General features: G+C 36.7%; 1 protein-coding gene across 6 annotated transcripts in view; it reads right to left on the bottom strand.

Annotated features, from left to right (window-relative positions):
- Positions 1 to 426: 426 nt before the first annotated feature.
- The window catches only part of BTBD9 (BTB domain containing 9), a 124,392-nt gene continuing 108,725 nt past the window's right edge, over positions 427 to 16,093 (bottom strand). For 4 of the 6 annotated variants that reach the window (XM_075749002.1, XM_075749003.1, XM_075749000.1 and 1 more), the window contains 3 exons: positions 7,157 to 7,235; positions 2,350 to 2,376; positions 427 to 1,655 (listed from right to left, as the gene is read on the bottom strand). In XM_075749002.1, the coding sequence (XP_075605117.1) occupies positions 1,512 to 1,655; positions 2,350 to 2,376; positions 7,157 to 7,235 (250 nt within the window). In that variant the 3' untranslated portion in view covers positions 427 to 1,511. The remainder of the gene's footprint in view (positions 1,656 to 2,349; positions 2,377 to 7,156; positions 7,236 to 16,093) is intronic. The other 2 variants (XM_075749006.1, XM_075749001.1) reach the window with 1 other exon arrangement.

Here is a 16,093-nt window from a genome sequence, read left to right on the forward strand (position 1 = left end):
CTATTTGCTATGTTGATATAACTCATTTTATCACTATGGTTATGCAAAGGAAAACCGTATTTATCCTACGCTAGCTTTGTTTTCTTCTGACAAGGCTATCTGTCACCACAGAAAATTCCAAGTTCATAAAACTGGATAGCTGACATTTCCAATATAATATACTTTGTGAGGAGGAACAACCCTCCTAATCAATTTTGCCAATTACATCAGCGTTTGTCTTCATACAAAATCACTTTATCCCATACTGAAAGACCAACATGGAGCTCTTCCTGAAAGTCACATAGATCTGGAGAGTAAGAGACTGCATCATCATCAGTGTGGAAACTGAGAATAAGCAAAGTAGCAGGCAATGTAACCCAGACAAACATAGATGGATAACAAATTCTGTGATTGTAAACTAAGAGCCAGATCTTTTACAAAACAGTGTAAAAGCATCATATTTTATGAAGATTATGAGAAAAGTTTATGCACACACAGTCTTTGAATTTTAGCTCCAGACTGTAAAATGTTTGTTTCTTGGGGGGAAAAAAAAAAAAAAGTATCTGAAAATTCTTGGTTTTGTACTCTGAATGACTGCTTGTCAGCGACCAGATGCAGTTCCGCTTTTCTAAGCCAAACATTTTTGATGATCTGTTGCAAGTTTTCTTAGAAATACAGGTAAAATTTAAGTAATCATATTCAGGAGTGAAAAATATGTTTTTCTTCAAGATGGATGCTTGATTTAGGAATTTCCTTTTGAGTGTAAGAAATAACAATTTTGTACTTTGGAAAGTCAACTAAGGTCAAGACTAATATAACATCCATTAATTAGTTTGTTGATATCATGAAGGCTTTTTTTGTCATCCCACTGATGAATGAGGGAATTTGCATCTCAGCAGGTAAACATGTTTGAGACTTCCTTAATCTACAGCACAGTATTTGCTACAGCCAAAAATGAGACATAAAGTGGAATACAGAGTCAAAAGAATTTAGAAAACAGATTACTAGTAACAAAGGAGTATGAATGAAGAATAACTTTTAAAAATAACATATATTCTGGACTGATGTGTTCCATAAACATTTTCTTTGCTAATGGAAGCCTTCAGGGAACAAATACTTATTTCATACGCCTTCCATTCTGCTCGAGTAATTTTAGATTTCCACTGTAGCTCTGCCTTTTATTTCCTTCTGTTCTCCTTGCCTTGGTTAGATTAGAGAGGTAGGGTGTTAATGGGGTACTTGATGAAGATTGAAGACTTATTTTCTCCCCCCTCGGAGGACCAGCCTGATTTGAACAAATTGAGGAGAGTGAAGCAGTCTCTTCATGTCCTTGGGAAAAGCTTTACCATTTCAGCATTTCCAGCTTTCAGACATGGTTCCCTTTGTTCACAAAGAAAGAAAAGGTGCCAGCACAAGAAGGTCTGAATAATTTCATATAATGTCAGCAGGGCTGCAAAGCTCCCTGTTAATTCTCCTTTACGGCTGGTGAGCGTGTGAACGCGAGGTGGGATCCAGGAGGGGAATGCAGGGAACTAGTACTTGCAGCTCGAACAGGGCGAGAAACAAGCTGTTGTCCACCAGTCCCCACCCTCTGCTGTTGCCACTTCCTTGCTAGTACTCTCATCCTTGTGGGTACTGATTTGGGCTGGGCACTCAAAATGCACGCAGTGAAACACCTGGAGAGAACAAAAAATGAAGAATAAAGCAACACAGTTGAATGCTGGCAAAAGCAGGATCGATGTAAGATGAAATCTATGCGGAAGTATGCAGGCCAGATCAGTGCCAAAGTACTTAGTCAAATTAGATTTTCACCATGAGGTCAAAAAACATCTGTCCATGGGGTATAAATATTATAAAGTGACACAAGGGAAGCAAGAAGAGGCCTTCAAATTATACCGACCTTTACATATGGCACTAAAAATCAGAAAGATGGTTCCAAAGCGGATAGAGATATTTGTAAATTATTTTTTCTTTGCCAAGTAGCATAAATATATACTACATGCTATCGGATGACAACAGCAATTATGTTAATTGTCTTAAATGTATCTTATGATCTAATTACTTCCTCAAAAGACTGAATGTTCATACACACTAGAAATGAAATTTAAATCATTACCAATATGATTCTATTTCAAGATTGCCCTCTGCTGTAATAGCAATGGTAGCTCTACAGACAGATCCTGGAGTATGTAGAAAGGCAGAGTGTCCAAGGAGGCTGCGGCTTCATCAGATGAAACATTCCATTTCAAACAGTGATCATTTTCTGAGGTTTCAAACAATACCTGAGACCATTGTACAGGTGACTGTATCTTAGAGTAAGAGGACCATCTGTTTAAGCACTTTTTCCAATTTATTTTCTACTTTACTTACTCTTACTTCTACTTGTTCTTGAAGTGCCTGGGAGGAGAAGGGGGAAGAACTCTTTAAAATTGTTACAAAGCTTCTTTCCACATGATTTCTCATTGCTACAAACTGCACAGCTTTGCCACATACTAAACAATTCTTTACTAATACCAATCTAAAATTTGTCATTTTCTCATGCATTGTAGTTTTATAGCTAAAGCTTGATGAATATTAAAAACTGAATTTTAAAGTTATTGTTTTAACTTAATTTTATATGCTTTTATAACATCTTGCATCATTCTTCTTGCAAGTAGATCATGTTGTTAAAGCTCTTCTCACAAACAAAGGTAATCTCTTGTAATCTTAACTGCCCTTTCCCAGACCCCTTCAAGTTAATGTAGGCAAAATCAGATACCATAAACAAGACATGGATATACAACATATTCATACAAGACTACAGAATATTATATTTTCTATCCCTTCTTCAACACAACCGAAGATCCTATTATTCTTTGTGACCATCCCTGCTCAAGCGCACATTGAGCAGACGTCTGCAATGACATGTCTGCAATAGCCCCTGGGTCTTTTCCGAGGAGGTAGCTAGTTAATTCAAATTCTGACAGCATACGTGAAACGAATAAAAAAAATATTCAGTCACTGGGGTTTTTTATCCCCATTATATTTTCTTGTGCCTCTCAGTGTAAGAATTCTTGCAGTTTTTTATAGCGATGCAAGTTTATATTTCTATATATATACACACACATGCTCACATAGAGATGTATAGCTATGCCTTTACATATACACATATGAACAGATTACAGATCTACACCCGTACCCACACAGACATGTGCACAAAATGGTTTTTCTCTGCATTTCTTCTGGTGAGTTTTTTTTTCTAAAGCCGAACTAATTTCTACAGTGGCACGAATTCTCTCCATCTGTTACAGTTCTTGAGAAGCCAATTTTCGCATTCAGCTACGCTTCTTGAGAAGCCCCTTTTATACTCATCCTGCTCCCATGTTTTTAAAGTTACAGCTATTGCTGTTTTTCCAGCTGCACTTATCGGCATCAGGATTTGCAGAAAGGAACATTATCTCATTAGTACACCTCTGTACGATGCTGCTTTCCTTGAAAGGCAGCACAGTCTAATGAATGGGATGGAGGTCTCCAAGTGTCCTGGTTTCCACTGAGAGAGAGTTAATTTTCTTTCTAGTAGCTGGTATAGTGGCTGTGTTTTGGATTTGGTATGATAATAATGTTGATAACACGCTGATATTTTAAGTTGTTGCTAGGTAGTTGCAGTGTCCTACACTAAGGTCAAGGACTTTCAGCTTTTCATGCCCTGCCAGGTGCACCAGAAGCTGGGAGAGCACAGCCAGGGACAGCTGACCCAGGCTGGCCAAAGGGGACATTCCCCTGCCATATCACATCATGCTCCAGACAGAACTGGGAAGCTAGCAGGGAGGCAGGAATCGCTGCTCAGAAACAGACTGGGCATTGGGGTTGTTTTTTTTCCCCTTCTGCACATTGTGAGCAATTGTATTTGTGCAGCGTTTGTTTTTTTTAATATATATAAAATTATTATTATTACTATTATCTTCCTTTGTCATCCTATTAAACTGTCTTTAGGTTTTGTTTCCATTCTCCCTCCCCACACGCCACTGGGGAGGGCAGGGTGACGTGAGCGACTGCATGGTGCTTGGTTACTGACTGGGGTTAAACCACGACACTAAGTCAGAAGATTCTGTATTTTCTACTGGATCCCCCACCAATAGTGTTTCTCATTTAAAACTTGACTGTACATAGGTGATGTGTGCTTTTAAAATATAGTATGGATACCAACTAAAATTTAGCTAATACTTGTCTATAAAGTCTGAAGTACCTGATTCTTGAATTGTAACTTTCATTTTTACCAGTTCTTTCATAATAAATTCTTAATGCTCAACTCAGCATCTGGCACGTTAACAAGCCTGTGATTTTACAACATTAATTTCAGTGACTCTGCCACTTCAACATACAGAGAATACAGCTTGTGAGAGAAGCAGAGGACAGTGAAGTACAATTGAGCTCATCTGCTTCCTCCAATATTGGAATTACATATTTCAGAACAGTTTACTAAAACAAACAATCCTGCATGTATTTTCTGAAAAGGCCGAGCTGACAGTGCAGCATCATCCTCTGAGCAACAGCATGTTATAATTCTCATGGATATTTTAAGAAAGGTCCAACATACAAAGCAGGAAGGCCAAGTACATAAACACTGGTGCAGTAATTTGTAAGATAAAGCTCTCGCTTTAGCAACTAGGTGTCCTTTCCAGGTCACTAATACTGAAGAGCAATAACCACATAAAACTCACACAGTCAAAGTATCAGGTGACCTGTCTGACAAATACATGATGATGAGAGCTAAGGAGAAATAATCCTTTTCTTTATAAAAATAGGATGTCTGGAAACTCAAGAAAAAAAAGTTACACTTCTGTCATGTTGTAACACCAACAAACACATTCACATGCTTGGGAGGAGAAAAAATTAAAAAAAAATATCCGTGAACATCATGTCTTTTAAAACTTGGAAACATGGCAAGGAAAGATGAGTTTAAAAGATGAAATCATTCACAAAATGGAGACATTTTATGGGATTTTTTTGCAATTCCAAAAATCAACTCTTCCCTTTGAAAAGTGTAGATTGTGCTTTTAAAAGGTATGTGTTTGTAGAACAAGTAGGGAGTGTTTTTGTACCTATTACAGTAAAAATCCTTGATAAGAATATGCTGCCATTAGCATATTTTGTTTTAAAATGAGAATGGTTTGACATAAGATACAACCAGCTGTGACAAATAATTCTGGAAACTACTTTTGTTCTTACTGAAGAGACTACCAAGACTATAGACTGCAGAACAAACCAAGACTTTGGTTACACTGTTATTTAAATTGGAAGTATAAAAAGTATCTTGCTGCACCTTTGCAAAATGAAAAAATTATGACAAAAATGTTACAGATCATCTGTTTTATATCTGTCAAAAGAAATGTAATTTAGAAATATGGGCATGCTGATAATGTCCTCATCTATAAGCTTTAGGAGAAATAATTAACAAAAAAAAGCGTGGGTACAGATTTTAAAGACAAAAGAGGAAAAGACCTAGAACAGCAGCACGTGTTTATAGTTTCCACTGAGCCACTACATGCATAGCTGTAACCTCAATTTGCAACATACTGGTAGTATGGTGGTCAGCAATTGTATTTGTGGATCACCTATTTATGATCATCTTTGTTATCCTATTAAACACTGTCCTTATCTCAACCCATGAGTTTTTTTTCTGTTCTCCTCCTCATCTCCTTTGGGTGGGGGGTAGTGGTGGTGTGTGAGCGAGTGGCTGCGTGGTGCTTAGTTACTGGCTGGGGTTAAACCACGACAAATTAGAATTATGTTTAAAAGCCCATCACTCTTCAGGGCTTAAAGCTACCTTTAAGAATTAAAAGTTGGAGGCGATGTTTCTTGTAGGCTGATTTTCTAAGTTTACGCAATGCATCTCGTTGTTTTTAATAAAGAGATGAGAACTTACAGAGACTGGCATGAGAGCAAACAAGACTGTCTATATGGATCAGTAAGGCCAAGGCTCTCCTTCATGCACGTACAACAACCCTGGAGGCAGCTGCTGACTCTGTATTTCTAAGACCTCATCAATTAAGACTGAACTGTACACTGCAAGAGGCAGTGCTTAGAAAATAAGAAAATAAAAATTGTATTCTCAGTTCAGTTGACTGGTCAGCTTCTTTCCAACTGTGTGCTGAGAACTAATGTTGACATCTGGTGGTGCATATGTCTGCAATAATTGCTCTAAATTGGACATAAACAAAGCTATTTGACGATTCTTCCAAGGTTTAAGAACCAGCAATCCCATATGCTAAATATGATCAAAATCCTGTATCCTAGAGTTCACAAACTCTAATTACTACAAACATAAGAGTGCTATCCAAAGTTCATTGTAAGCATGAAGTTACAATGTTTTGTGGTGAACTACATGCATGGGATATAGACATGCATGCATACACACAGAAGCAGGAGCTTTTGGTGCCTCTTATAATCTCGTCATATAAGGTCCCAATCTCACAAAGACATACATTATATTCTTAAATTCACATATTGTAAATTGTTTCACTGAAGTCAGTTGTACAATCTGGACTTCATCTGAGACAATACACCAAACAATTATGAAAGACAAGCACAAGTAAACAAAAGAGAATGATACTGCACCCTGCTAAGTTAGGGCAAAATATATTTTTTCTGTATAAAATGAATTGAAAAAAGTCTGGTTTGGCCACTATTGGTTAACTGATTTACCAGGTATGAAAATTAATTATAAGAGAATCTTACACAAATAAGATTTTCTTATGAAGAATGACTATTTTCTTATGTGTTATTCACTAAAAAGATAATAGGTGATAAAACAAGCGAACACAGACTACACACCTTTATTTAGTACACTAAAATGGTACTTTCATCATTCATCAAAATAACGATTAATTTAAAACCAAATGCAATAGGAATGGCACTGTGGAAAGGTCAACCCAGAAACACTTTACTGTACTTTGTCTGTAAAACTCCCAAAATATCCCCCAGACTGGCAACAGCCCTTCAACTCCATAGGGAAGACGATAACACAGTTCACAAATACTCAAACAAGAAAAGCATTCATTCTTATTTTGTTAGATTGCCAGAGCAAAAAAATGAAGCAAGTACATTTTAGAAGGCATTATCAATTTCATTGCAAGATATGAAAAACTGTACTGTTGTATATTTGTGAAGAATATAGGTTTTCTTAAAAGGTTCTTACCTCATTAGCTGTGTTGTGAGTTCCAACTATTCTGATAAAAGATGCAGGCTGTTTATCAAAAGTGATTGTTTGCCAGGATCTACAAAAAAAAAAAATCCAGAAAGACGTACAAATATTAACCACTCTCACAATGGCTTGCAGTAAAATATACAGAGAATCCATTCAAGTGACAGTACGTACTATTATCACTTAATAGGGCAAACAGAGAAACACTTTTCATCACCTGAATTTCCAGTATTCCTTGTTCATTTTTAAGTGCCTTGACTCTGCCTCTGTGTTTTTATACATACCTTATACTACTATAATTTGTATGCAGGAATAATATTCTTGCTGAAAGTTAAGAAAATGGCAAAAAAAAAACCCCAACCTGAATCAAAGTCTAAAATCCTTGACTAATACTGACTGTATTAGATAAACAAAAGATCAGATAAATAAAAGTAAAGGCACCCATATGTTAACTATGAGAAATCATATATGTTAACATGAGAAATCATCAGAGCTTGGTTAAAGAAAATTACTGCTCTATGGGAACAAAATTCACCCAAACCCTCAATAAACTCCTCCCACTCTAAGTGGAGCAGTGAAGGCAGAGGAGCCAACCTTCCCTTGTGTGGGCCAAGGTCCTTCCAGTGAATTAGGAGTGACAGAAAGCATTCCTCGCAGTTCAGGTTGTGAGGATTTCCCCATACTGACACAGAGGCAGTGGGGAGAACGGACCACCCGCTCCCAGAGCTGGGGCATAACTTTTTGGGGTACACTGAAGGACACTAGAGGTAGATTGGGACCACTATACTCTTCCTTCCTTATTCATACTCTTCTGATCTGGGTGGGGTACAATACCTCAAGCAGCAGGAAAAGGACACCAACTCCTACCATAGCTTTGTGCTTACAGAACACACTGACAGCAAAACAGAAGAAACAAGAGTAATAGGAACTAGAGCTTTCAGTTTGATGCCAGTCTTCCACTACACTAGATTAGTATTTGAACACATTAGAATTTAAATTATTTTATATTCCTAACGCATGAAAGCTAGATACAGAATTTAACTTTTTAGCAAAACTAGACTCTGTCATAGAAGGCTTCAGCAATAAAATGTACTTCAGTATAACTTGATTAACTCACTACAGAAGAACAACATTGGATAGTTTTCCTGAACGTGTTCAGAGTACCTTCAGAAGTGTTCCTATAAGAAATAAGGGACCAAAGCAAAACTGGAATAAAACACCACTCACCACCAGTAGACTACCCCAAAGCCTGGCAGTATGAACAGCTTGGATGCTGACTATTCGTCAGGCACTCGAATTTTCCCTTAGTAGGAAAACCTCTTTGTCACAAAGATAGTGTCTCTGGGTTTAATTTAGTCGACTATTACTTTTATCACTGCTGTCAGGTTATATTTGCTTAAAGAAGATTATGAGCCCAATCAAGACCTAATTTCAATTAGTTCACTGGTATTACTGCATGAAGTAATGGATGTATTTAGAGTTACTCATCATAATAGAAAGGTGCGGTCTGTGTCAGGTCTCAGAGGTACAGCAGTTATCTATCTAATGGCATGGTTTATTTATATTCCTTATGTGGCTATGACCTCCTTATTTTAAAGTTCAGGCTGTTTCTTCTAGCGCTAAATAAAATATAAAATGAGAAGGGACTATTTTGTTGACTGTCTCAAGATCTGAAAGATTGCTAGGATTTAACCATTTTTTTCCCTAAACAGGAGAACAATTCTTCTTGAGTTTCCCTCTCATATTACTCTAGTACAGCCAAGTCAGTTAATCTTCATGGCCAAAAGTAATTTGTTACCTTGAAGTACAGAGTCCCAAAGATGAGTGGCTGGGACAATTAGATGACTGCAACACTACGTCTCATAACAAAGTATTGCCTTAGTTTGCATTATGCATATGCTTTTACATTTACAGGCATGCACTTTATGCAAGGAGAGTGATGATGTAAAATCTGATTTCCCTGTTTAGTGATCTGGAAAATAATCTAAAGCTATTCCAATAAAGAGTTTGAAGTCCTAAAGAAGCTATTAAGAACAATCTACACCTTCCTAGCTTCTAAGGTAGAGTTTGTGTTCTGTGACAAGAAAATAGGTCAATTGAAGATCATAGACTAGAATACAAATGAGCCTGTATTTATTTATAGTACTTCTGCGCACTGGTCAAATACACACTGCAAGGGTTCAGTGTAGATTTTCCAAAGATGGCAGTTAATGCCATTGTCTGTTGTATGAAGTGACAACAGTGAAGCTGACACTTCTGTTCAGGAATACAGCTGAAGAACGTGACAGATATTAAGAGAGGTTGAGAACAAGGCCTCTGAAGATCCTTTTGACAACACACTTCTAAATCAGCTCCTCCAGGAAGCTCCTAAGTTCTTGCACTTCCCACTGCATTACAAGTCCTTACTTTCTGCCACAATGCTGTTATTAGGATTGGAGTATAATTACCCTTTTAATAATATTAAAACATGACAGAAAATAGTAAAGTGACATAATTACTGAAGATGTGAGACTTGAAGGGAGATAGGGTTTTCAATAAATTTGGTCCTAAGAATATTTCCTGTTTTGGTATGTGTCCATTTTATTCCTTTCCCATTGGAAAAAGAAAGTAAAAATTATAGACAATTTGTAGAAGAGTTATTAAAATTCAAGTTATTAAAATTTAAGATTATTGCCACTAGAGAATTAGTACTTGATGGGATAATGAGAAAATTAGGTCTCTTAGTTTATTTCCCTAGCGAAAAGGAAAAAAAACAAAGTAGAAAACAACCAAACGGATTTGGAAAAAATCACTTTTGAAATAAGCAAGGTAAATCATCTTCACTAGAAAGTTGCACTGATTTTGACTGTAACAGTACATTTGAGAACATCGATATATACAAAGCAATACCTCTCTAGTACAGATACAACTGCGCAGCAAAGAGATAATTTATGCAGTGTAACTATACCCATATGGGAAAAGAGATTCCTGACAGAACATTATCAAGGCATACCTGCCCTCTTCTTGCATTTTTTGCTGATATAACAAATTCAGTAAGACTTCTATTTATGTATCAAGCCATAACAATTGTTCGGTGGTGCCCCTCGATTAAGTTAAAGACATCATAGGTAAGCCTTAAGTTTCTTTTTAATCATCATCTTTTACTACTAGTTATCTCTTCTGGTACTATTGTAATAATTTCAGTTCCGCTGCAGAAATTTTATTTTGCAAATTATTTTGTAGTCATGCCATGCACATGTGCTTATTTTATACTTTCCTCACAAGAGCTAGTCTTTCTATCCTCAAAATCGCTTTTGATGGTCTTTACAAAAATTTCCTCCAAACTATGTATATAGCTCTGATATTGATTGATACATAAGGCACTGTATTCCAGGAACAGCAGCATTTAAACATATCAAAAGCACCTAATTTTTGGTCTGGGATTAGATACTTCTGTGTAATAGATGCCATTTCTTCACCTTTACTCTCCATATGCCAAGCAAACAAATCTTTCAAGCTGGTGGCAATACTTTCACCTTCTCTACCTAGGATGCGGTCATGAAGAAGCTATCAGAACTTACTTCTCACATAAACTGACAGTGTTATCTTTGGACTTTCTGCATCTCTGTACTCCTTATTAGTGACCCTATAACAAATTGATTTTTCAGGCTTTAGCTTTTTAAAATCTTCAGGAAGATTTGATTATTTTTTTTTCCAGCTTTTCACATCTGCCTTGCTGGTTGATTCATTTTAGATTTGCTGCTCAATCTGCAGCAGTCCTGATCATCACTTTCACAACAGAAATAATCACTACCTCAAGCTGAGGTTTACGTCTCTAAGAGAAGACTCGGGATTAGCAGCCTACTCAGATTTATACCAGGGTCCTCAAGCTTAAATGCAGCACTACAAGTTGCTTGGCTAGCAAAGGTCCCCTGATACCACAGCTCCATTTCCCAAAAGAAATTAGCCTTGTTACAGTCCTGCAGTGTCTTATTTAACACTCTACATCTCACCTCAGCCACCCGACTTCTAACTCTCTTGTTCTGCCCGACTCCCCTAAGGAGATGCAGTAATTGATGATTAGCATTCCAAAGCCATGCTTGCATCCTGTGAGCCTGTCATATTTAATTACATTTTAACTATATTCATCTTCTATAATAGCCTGAACATAATTTAGATAATTATCTTTTGCTCTCTTATTCTCTGACTCTGCCTGTCTCACTTCGAGCTCCTTGCAATGAAAATCACTTTCTTTGCTCAAACATATAAACAGACTCTTGGGCCAAATGCTTTCATCTCTCTGACAGCAACAGCTGTCACTGAAAACTCAATGGCTTTGTGCATCCCACAATCTCTTCACCATATTCTATTCAGAGGAAGAAGAAAATCATTGGAACCCCCTACACTTTCATGTTTCTTCCTATCTTTTCCTTTATTAAGGTATTGCAAGAAGAATGCAAGAAATACTGATGCCCAGGTAAATTATAACAATAGCTTGCCATTGCTTAAGCTATCTATTGCTCCAAAATAGCAATTCACCTCTTAGAGAATTTAATGGCTTTTCACAGCATTTGGAATCCTTGCCTAGTTATTTCTATGAAAAGGTGCTATCTTTCTAAAGATTTATTACATATAATAGGATATAAATAGTGACCCTTCCCTGTTATTTCCTTCTCTTCCAGAAAGAACAAATTAAGAAAGAAGTGGAAGCTTATCTTTGATTGAGGTTTTCTAATGAGCCACTGGCACGACAGAATACTACCATGCTGTGGGATCACCAGAGCAGCGCTGATGAGAGCTGAAACCAAGTTTCAGGCCAAAGACGTAAGACGAAAGAGAAAGCTGTTACACGTAACATTCATTAAGCCGTAATAACCATAACACATTCATATAATGGCTTGCTTTAGGCTAAGCACATACATTTTTTGTGTGTGCATGCTGTGTCTCCTCACTTTCCAAGGAGACATACAACCTCCACTTTTTGTTCCTCACTCCAAGAAGAAAAGCAAAGCAGAGTTGGAAGCAAATGTGGAAATGAACAACACACCCTGAAAAATGTCAATTACCAGCAAGTAACCTCCATTTTGCTCTCTAATGGTTGTTCACATATGCCTCGTTCTATAGTAAGTGACAAAACGCTCCTTAGCTTATTTGGATGTGGACTTTTTCAGCTGTGATTACATCTTTTTGTAATGAAATACAGCATTGATTATGATGGAATAGTGAGGAGATATTTGTAAAAGCAGATGAAAGGAAAAGGAAAAAAAAGTTGTGGTCTTTCTGAACATCAGTCTCGTGACTGTACTGCTGTAAACAAAACAGCAAGTAACTAGCAAGTGATGCTGCCAAATAAAAAAGCGCATGCACACATAAGCAAGCCAACTGAGACTCGAGAAGTACTGTAGTATGTTCTGCATGATATGTATTACACCCCTTGTTCTATTAATGAATACCATACTAACCTCTACTATGGAATACCTACGAAATAAACACAGAAGTGTGCACTAAAAAAGCTGTAACAGTTATTGCTATACAGACTTTTTTTTTTTATAAAACACCAAAAGGTCTACAGCTACGTCATAAATTGCCTATAAAAAACAGGTTTTTCCACCGTAACAGTACTAAACAATAAAGTGAAGTAATACTTCCTCTCCTGTTAAATCTATAATTTAACATACTAATTCAGAAAGTCAGACCCATAAAGTCGGTCAAACTGGGTATCTGGCCCAGCCTCCCCCCTTCCGTCCAGCCTCCCAAGCTACTGAGGGAGAAGACAAAGCGTGAGAAAGAAAACATTGTGAGGAATCAAAGGCCATCTACATTTTGGTTTTTTAAATTAGAGCCAAATTAAGTGCAGGTCTGCCCCTGGTCTACCTCAGTTTAAAACTGAGACTTAAACCTGAGTTTCCATCTGTTTCTGCTGTCAGCAGAATGACAACACTCTCTCCAAAGATGGCCCATCAAACTTCTAAAGAAACAAGGAAGGTGCAAGCTAGAAGTAACGGCTTTCTCTCTGCTGCTCTCAGAGACAGAGACAAAACTCACCTAATAATGCATCTTGGTTATATTTATGCTATAGTCCACTGATGACATAGCAACAATACTTTATCCAGTCTACTAAGGAAAAAAACCAAGAAGGACTTGAAGTACTAATGGCAGAGGTAATAAAATGGTTAAGAGAAATATAATGACAGTCTAAAATAAATGTGAGAATAATAAATACTAAAAATCACCTGTTGCAGTATTTATTACATAATTGCTTTATGTATTGACAAGCAAAAATATGAATTCCCACCTTTTGGGAAAATGCCCTTCAAAATTTTTATTCTAAATATATTTCCCATAAGGAATGCATAATTTTGAAAGCATCTAAACAAGATTTGTAGTTACTTCAGCCCTATGGTTGGTCCCTCCCACCAATCCAAACAAAATATCTATCCTCTATGAGAACACTTTACTGAATTGCTATAAACGTTTATTGTATATAGTTTATTGTAGAAACCAAATGTGGGCTTGATAAAGCAGATCTATTAGATAAAAATTCTGACATAAAATAGATTTAATGAAGTCTATACCGACTTTCTGACATCTTTATAAAGCTTCTAATGCAAAAGACTCCTTATAGCAACCTTGCTTTCACAGCTGACCATTTTGCTGTTTTAGAAAAAATATTACATAAAGAAAATGTTAAAATATAGTCAAGCTGAGCAACAGTAAAACTGAACGTAGTAATTACTTTTCTAAATAAATGTAGTAACCAATTTTCAAATATATCCACATGCCGATGTAGGCCTCCATTAGCATTTTTGTACTGCATAAGCCGTGTACTCTTATAATTTACTTTGCTCCACATTTTTTCAATTTCAACAGGTTGTCTTCCTGTACTTCCAGAAATATGGTTATATTTAAAAATCTTACACTAAATGAAATTATTAGCAATTTGCTGGCAAACTGTCTGGCAGAATGCCATGAGCCAAATTTCTATGCCATGTCAAGAACTGTGCATGTAGCATCAAGACGTACATCCCTGGAGGATGGCAGTGGTGGCAGACGGAGGCTGTGAACTTGAGCAACTCAACCTATGAGTTCATCTTACATACTTTTGTGTACACCAAAGCATACAAGCAGAAGACCAGCATGCAGAAGCCTAGAGGTTGAATTGGTTTGTTGTGCTTACTCATTACCAGTAGTTACTGCCCCGATGTTCATGTAGGTAGCAAAGATTTGGAAAGCAATCCAACGTATTAACATACCCAGTAATACAACTAGTAGGCTGCTTTTAACTTGAAGACTACTTCCCCCATAATCCTACAACAGATTGTAAGCTGTTTTTATTATATAATGCTTCATACAAATGGAATGGTTGATTAACAGAAAATATATAAACAATATTTTTACAGATATGAGACAGAATCATGCTCCCTATTAATCAGTTCCTTTGTAGCATGTAGACTAACACTGTATTTATCGCACTTCTCTCTTGCATTCCCTTGGGTGTGATTTCATGGCCCACTCGTAAAAAACTTCACATTTACAGCAACCGCCCTTCTATTACTGTCGATAACATCTAATTGACATGTCAAACCTCCAAGGAATGCAGTAAATTGAACCACAGTCTCTAAGAAGAATAAAACATTGAAAAAAGTAAATCAGCACGTGCCTTCTCCTAACAGCAATACAAATATACCGAGGTTTTCTAATGGAAGGGAGGAAAACTATAACCCTTTCTACTACCACACTGAATTATCTATTAACCTCAAGTCAGAAAACAAAGCCTTGTGACCTCAGACTGAAACTCGCCTAGAAAAAAAACCTGATCCTGCATCCATGACTGCGGTAGACATGAGACTAAAGCAAACTAAGACAAAAATAACAAATACAACTTTTGCTTCTGTTACCGTGTTACAGAACATAGAAAATGTAGCTCCCCTCCCAATAGTTTCTGATAAACTAAATATTAGTATTTAATTTGTAACTCTGTACCCTGAAAAATTATAGACAAAGAGCTGGGTAAAATTCATAAATATCATTTACAAGCAGAGGAAACTTGACTCATGATGAAAGAGTACAAGATAAAGTCAGGCAAAACTTGTTTAAGTAGCAATTGAGGTAACGAGAAAACAGCAGGATGATTTTATAAATATGTAGTAGAAAGCATATGAAATCATTAAGAAAGAAAATTGGTTTACAGGGAGAAAAAGAAGGAATGAAATTAGGTAATATGATGTTGAGTACTGGTATGAGGAAAAAATTCTCACTGTGAGATCTCACGTGCTAGAAAAGCAAGAGCAGAATGGAAGCACCATCCCTTCGAGTATCAGAAACAAACTGATGGAAAATTATTCTTAAAAAAAAATACACCGCACCACATAGTGCAGAAATGCCCAAAGGATGAACCTAAAGATATAATAATTCTTCCACTTTGTGATTCATGGATATAATCTGTCCTGGTAAAAACATTACTCTGAATAAATCCATGGCTTACTACGGCATATATCTCAATGCAGGATACAGTGAAAAGGGATTCAGTAACGTAGGAATCGCGTTACAATTCCTAGAGAACACTGTGCATTTGGAGAACTCCCTAGGATTTAACTTTGGTGGGCTAAGGGTTTGAAGTCCTCCCTCTGCTTATTCCTTCCAACCCAGAAAAGAACGAATGTAATTCAGCTTCATCAGCTCAGCTTGGCCCTTCACAGAGTTTTTCTTTTATCAAGCTATTTGTATATATTAATGATATACTTTGGGATAATTACTATTCAAGTTTCCTTCCCCTCCCCTTTCCAAAATGTATTTTTTTCCAGATGATATATTACAAAGTAATGAAATATACATTTATTTATATCATTACTGTGACAATTTTACAGGCCTCCAAAGAGACATTCAAGTCTTCAATGGCATGCTGAGAAAAAAACAATATCTAAAAGAAACAGGTACTGATACTATGGGTAT

This window comes from Balearica regulorum, chromosome 3 (assembly GCF_011004875.1).
Source record: "Balearica regulorum gibbericeps isolate bBalReg1 chromosome 3, bBalReg1.pri, whole genome shotgun sequence".
NCBI classification, from domain to species: Eukaryota; Metazoa; Chordata; class Aves; order Gruiformes; family Gruidae; genus Balearica; species Balearica regulorum.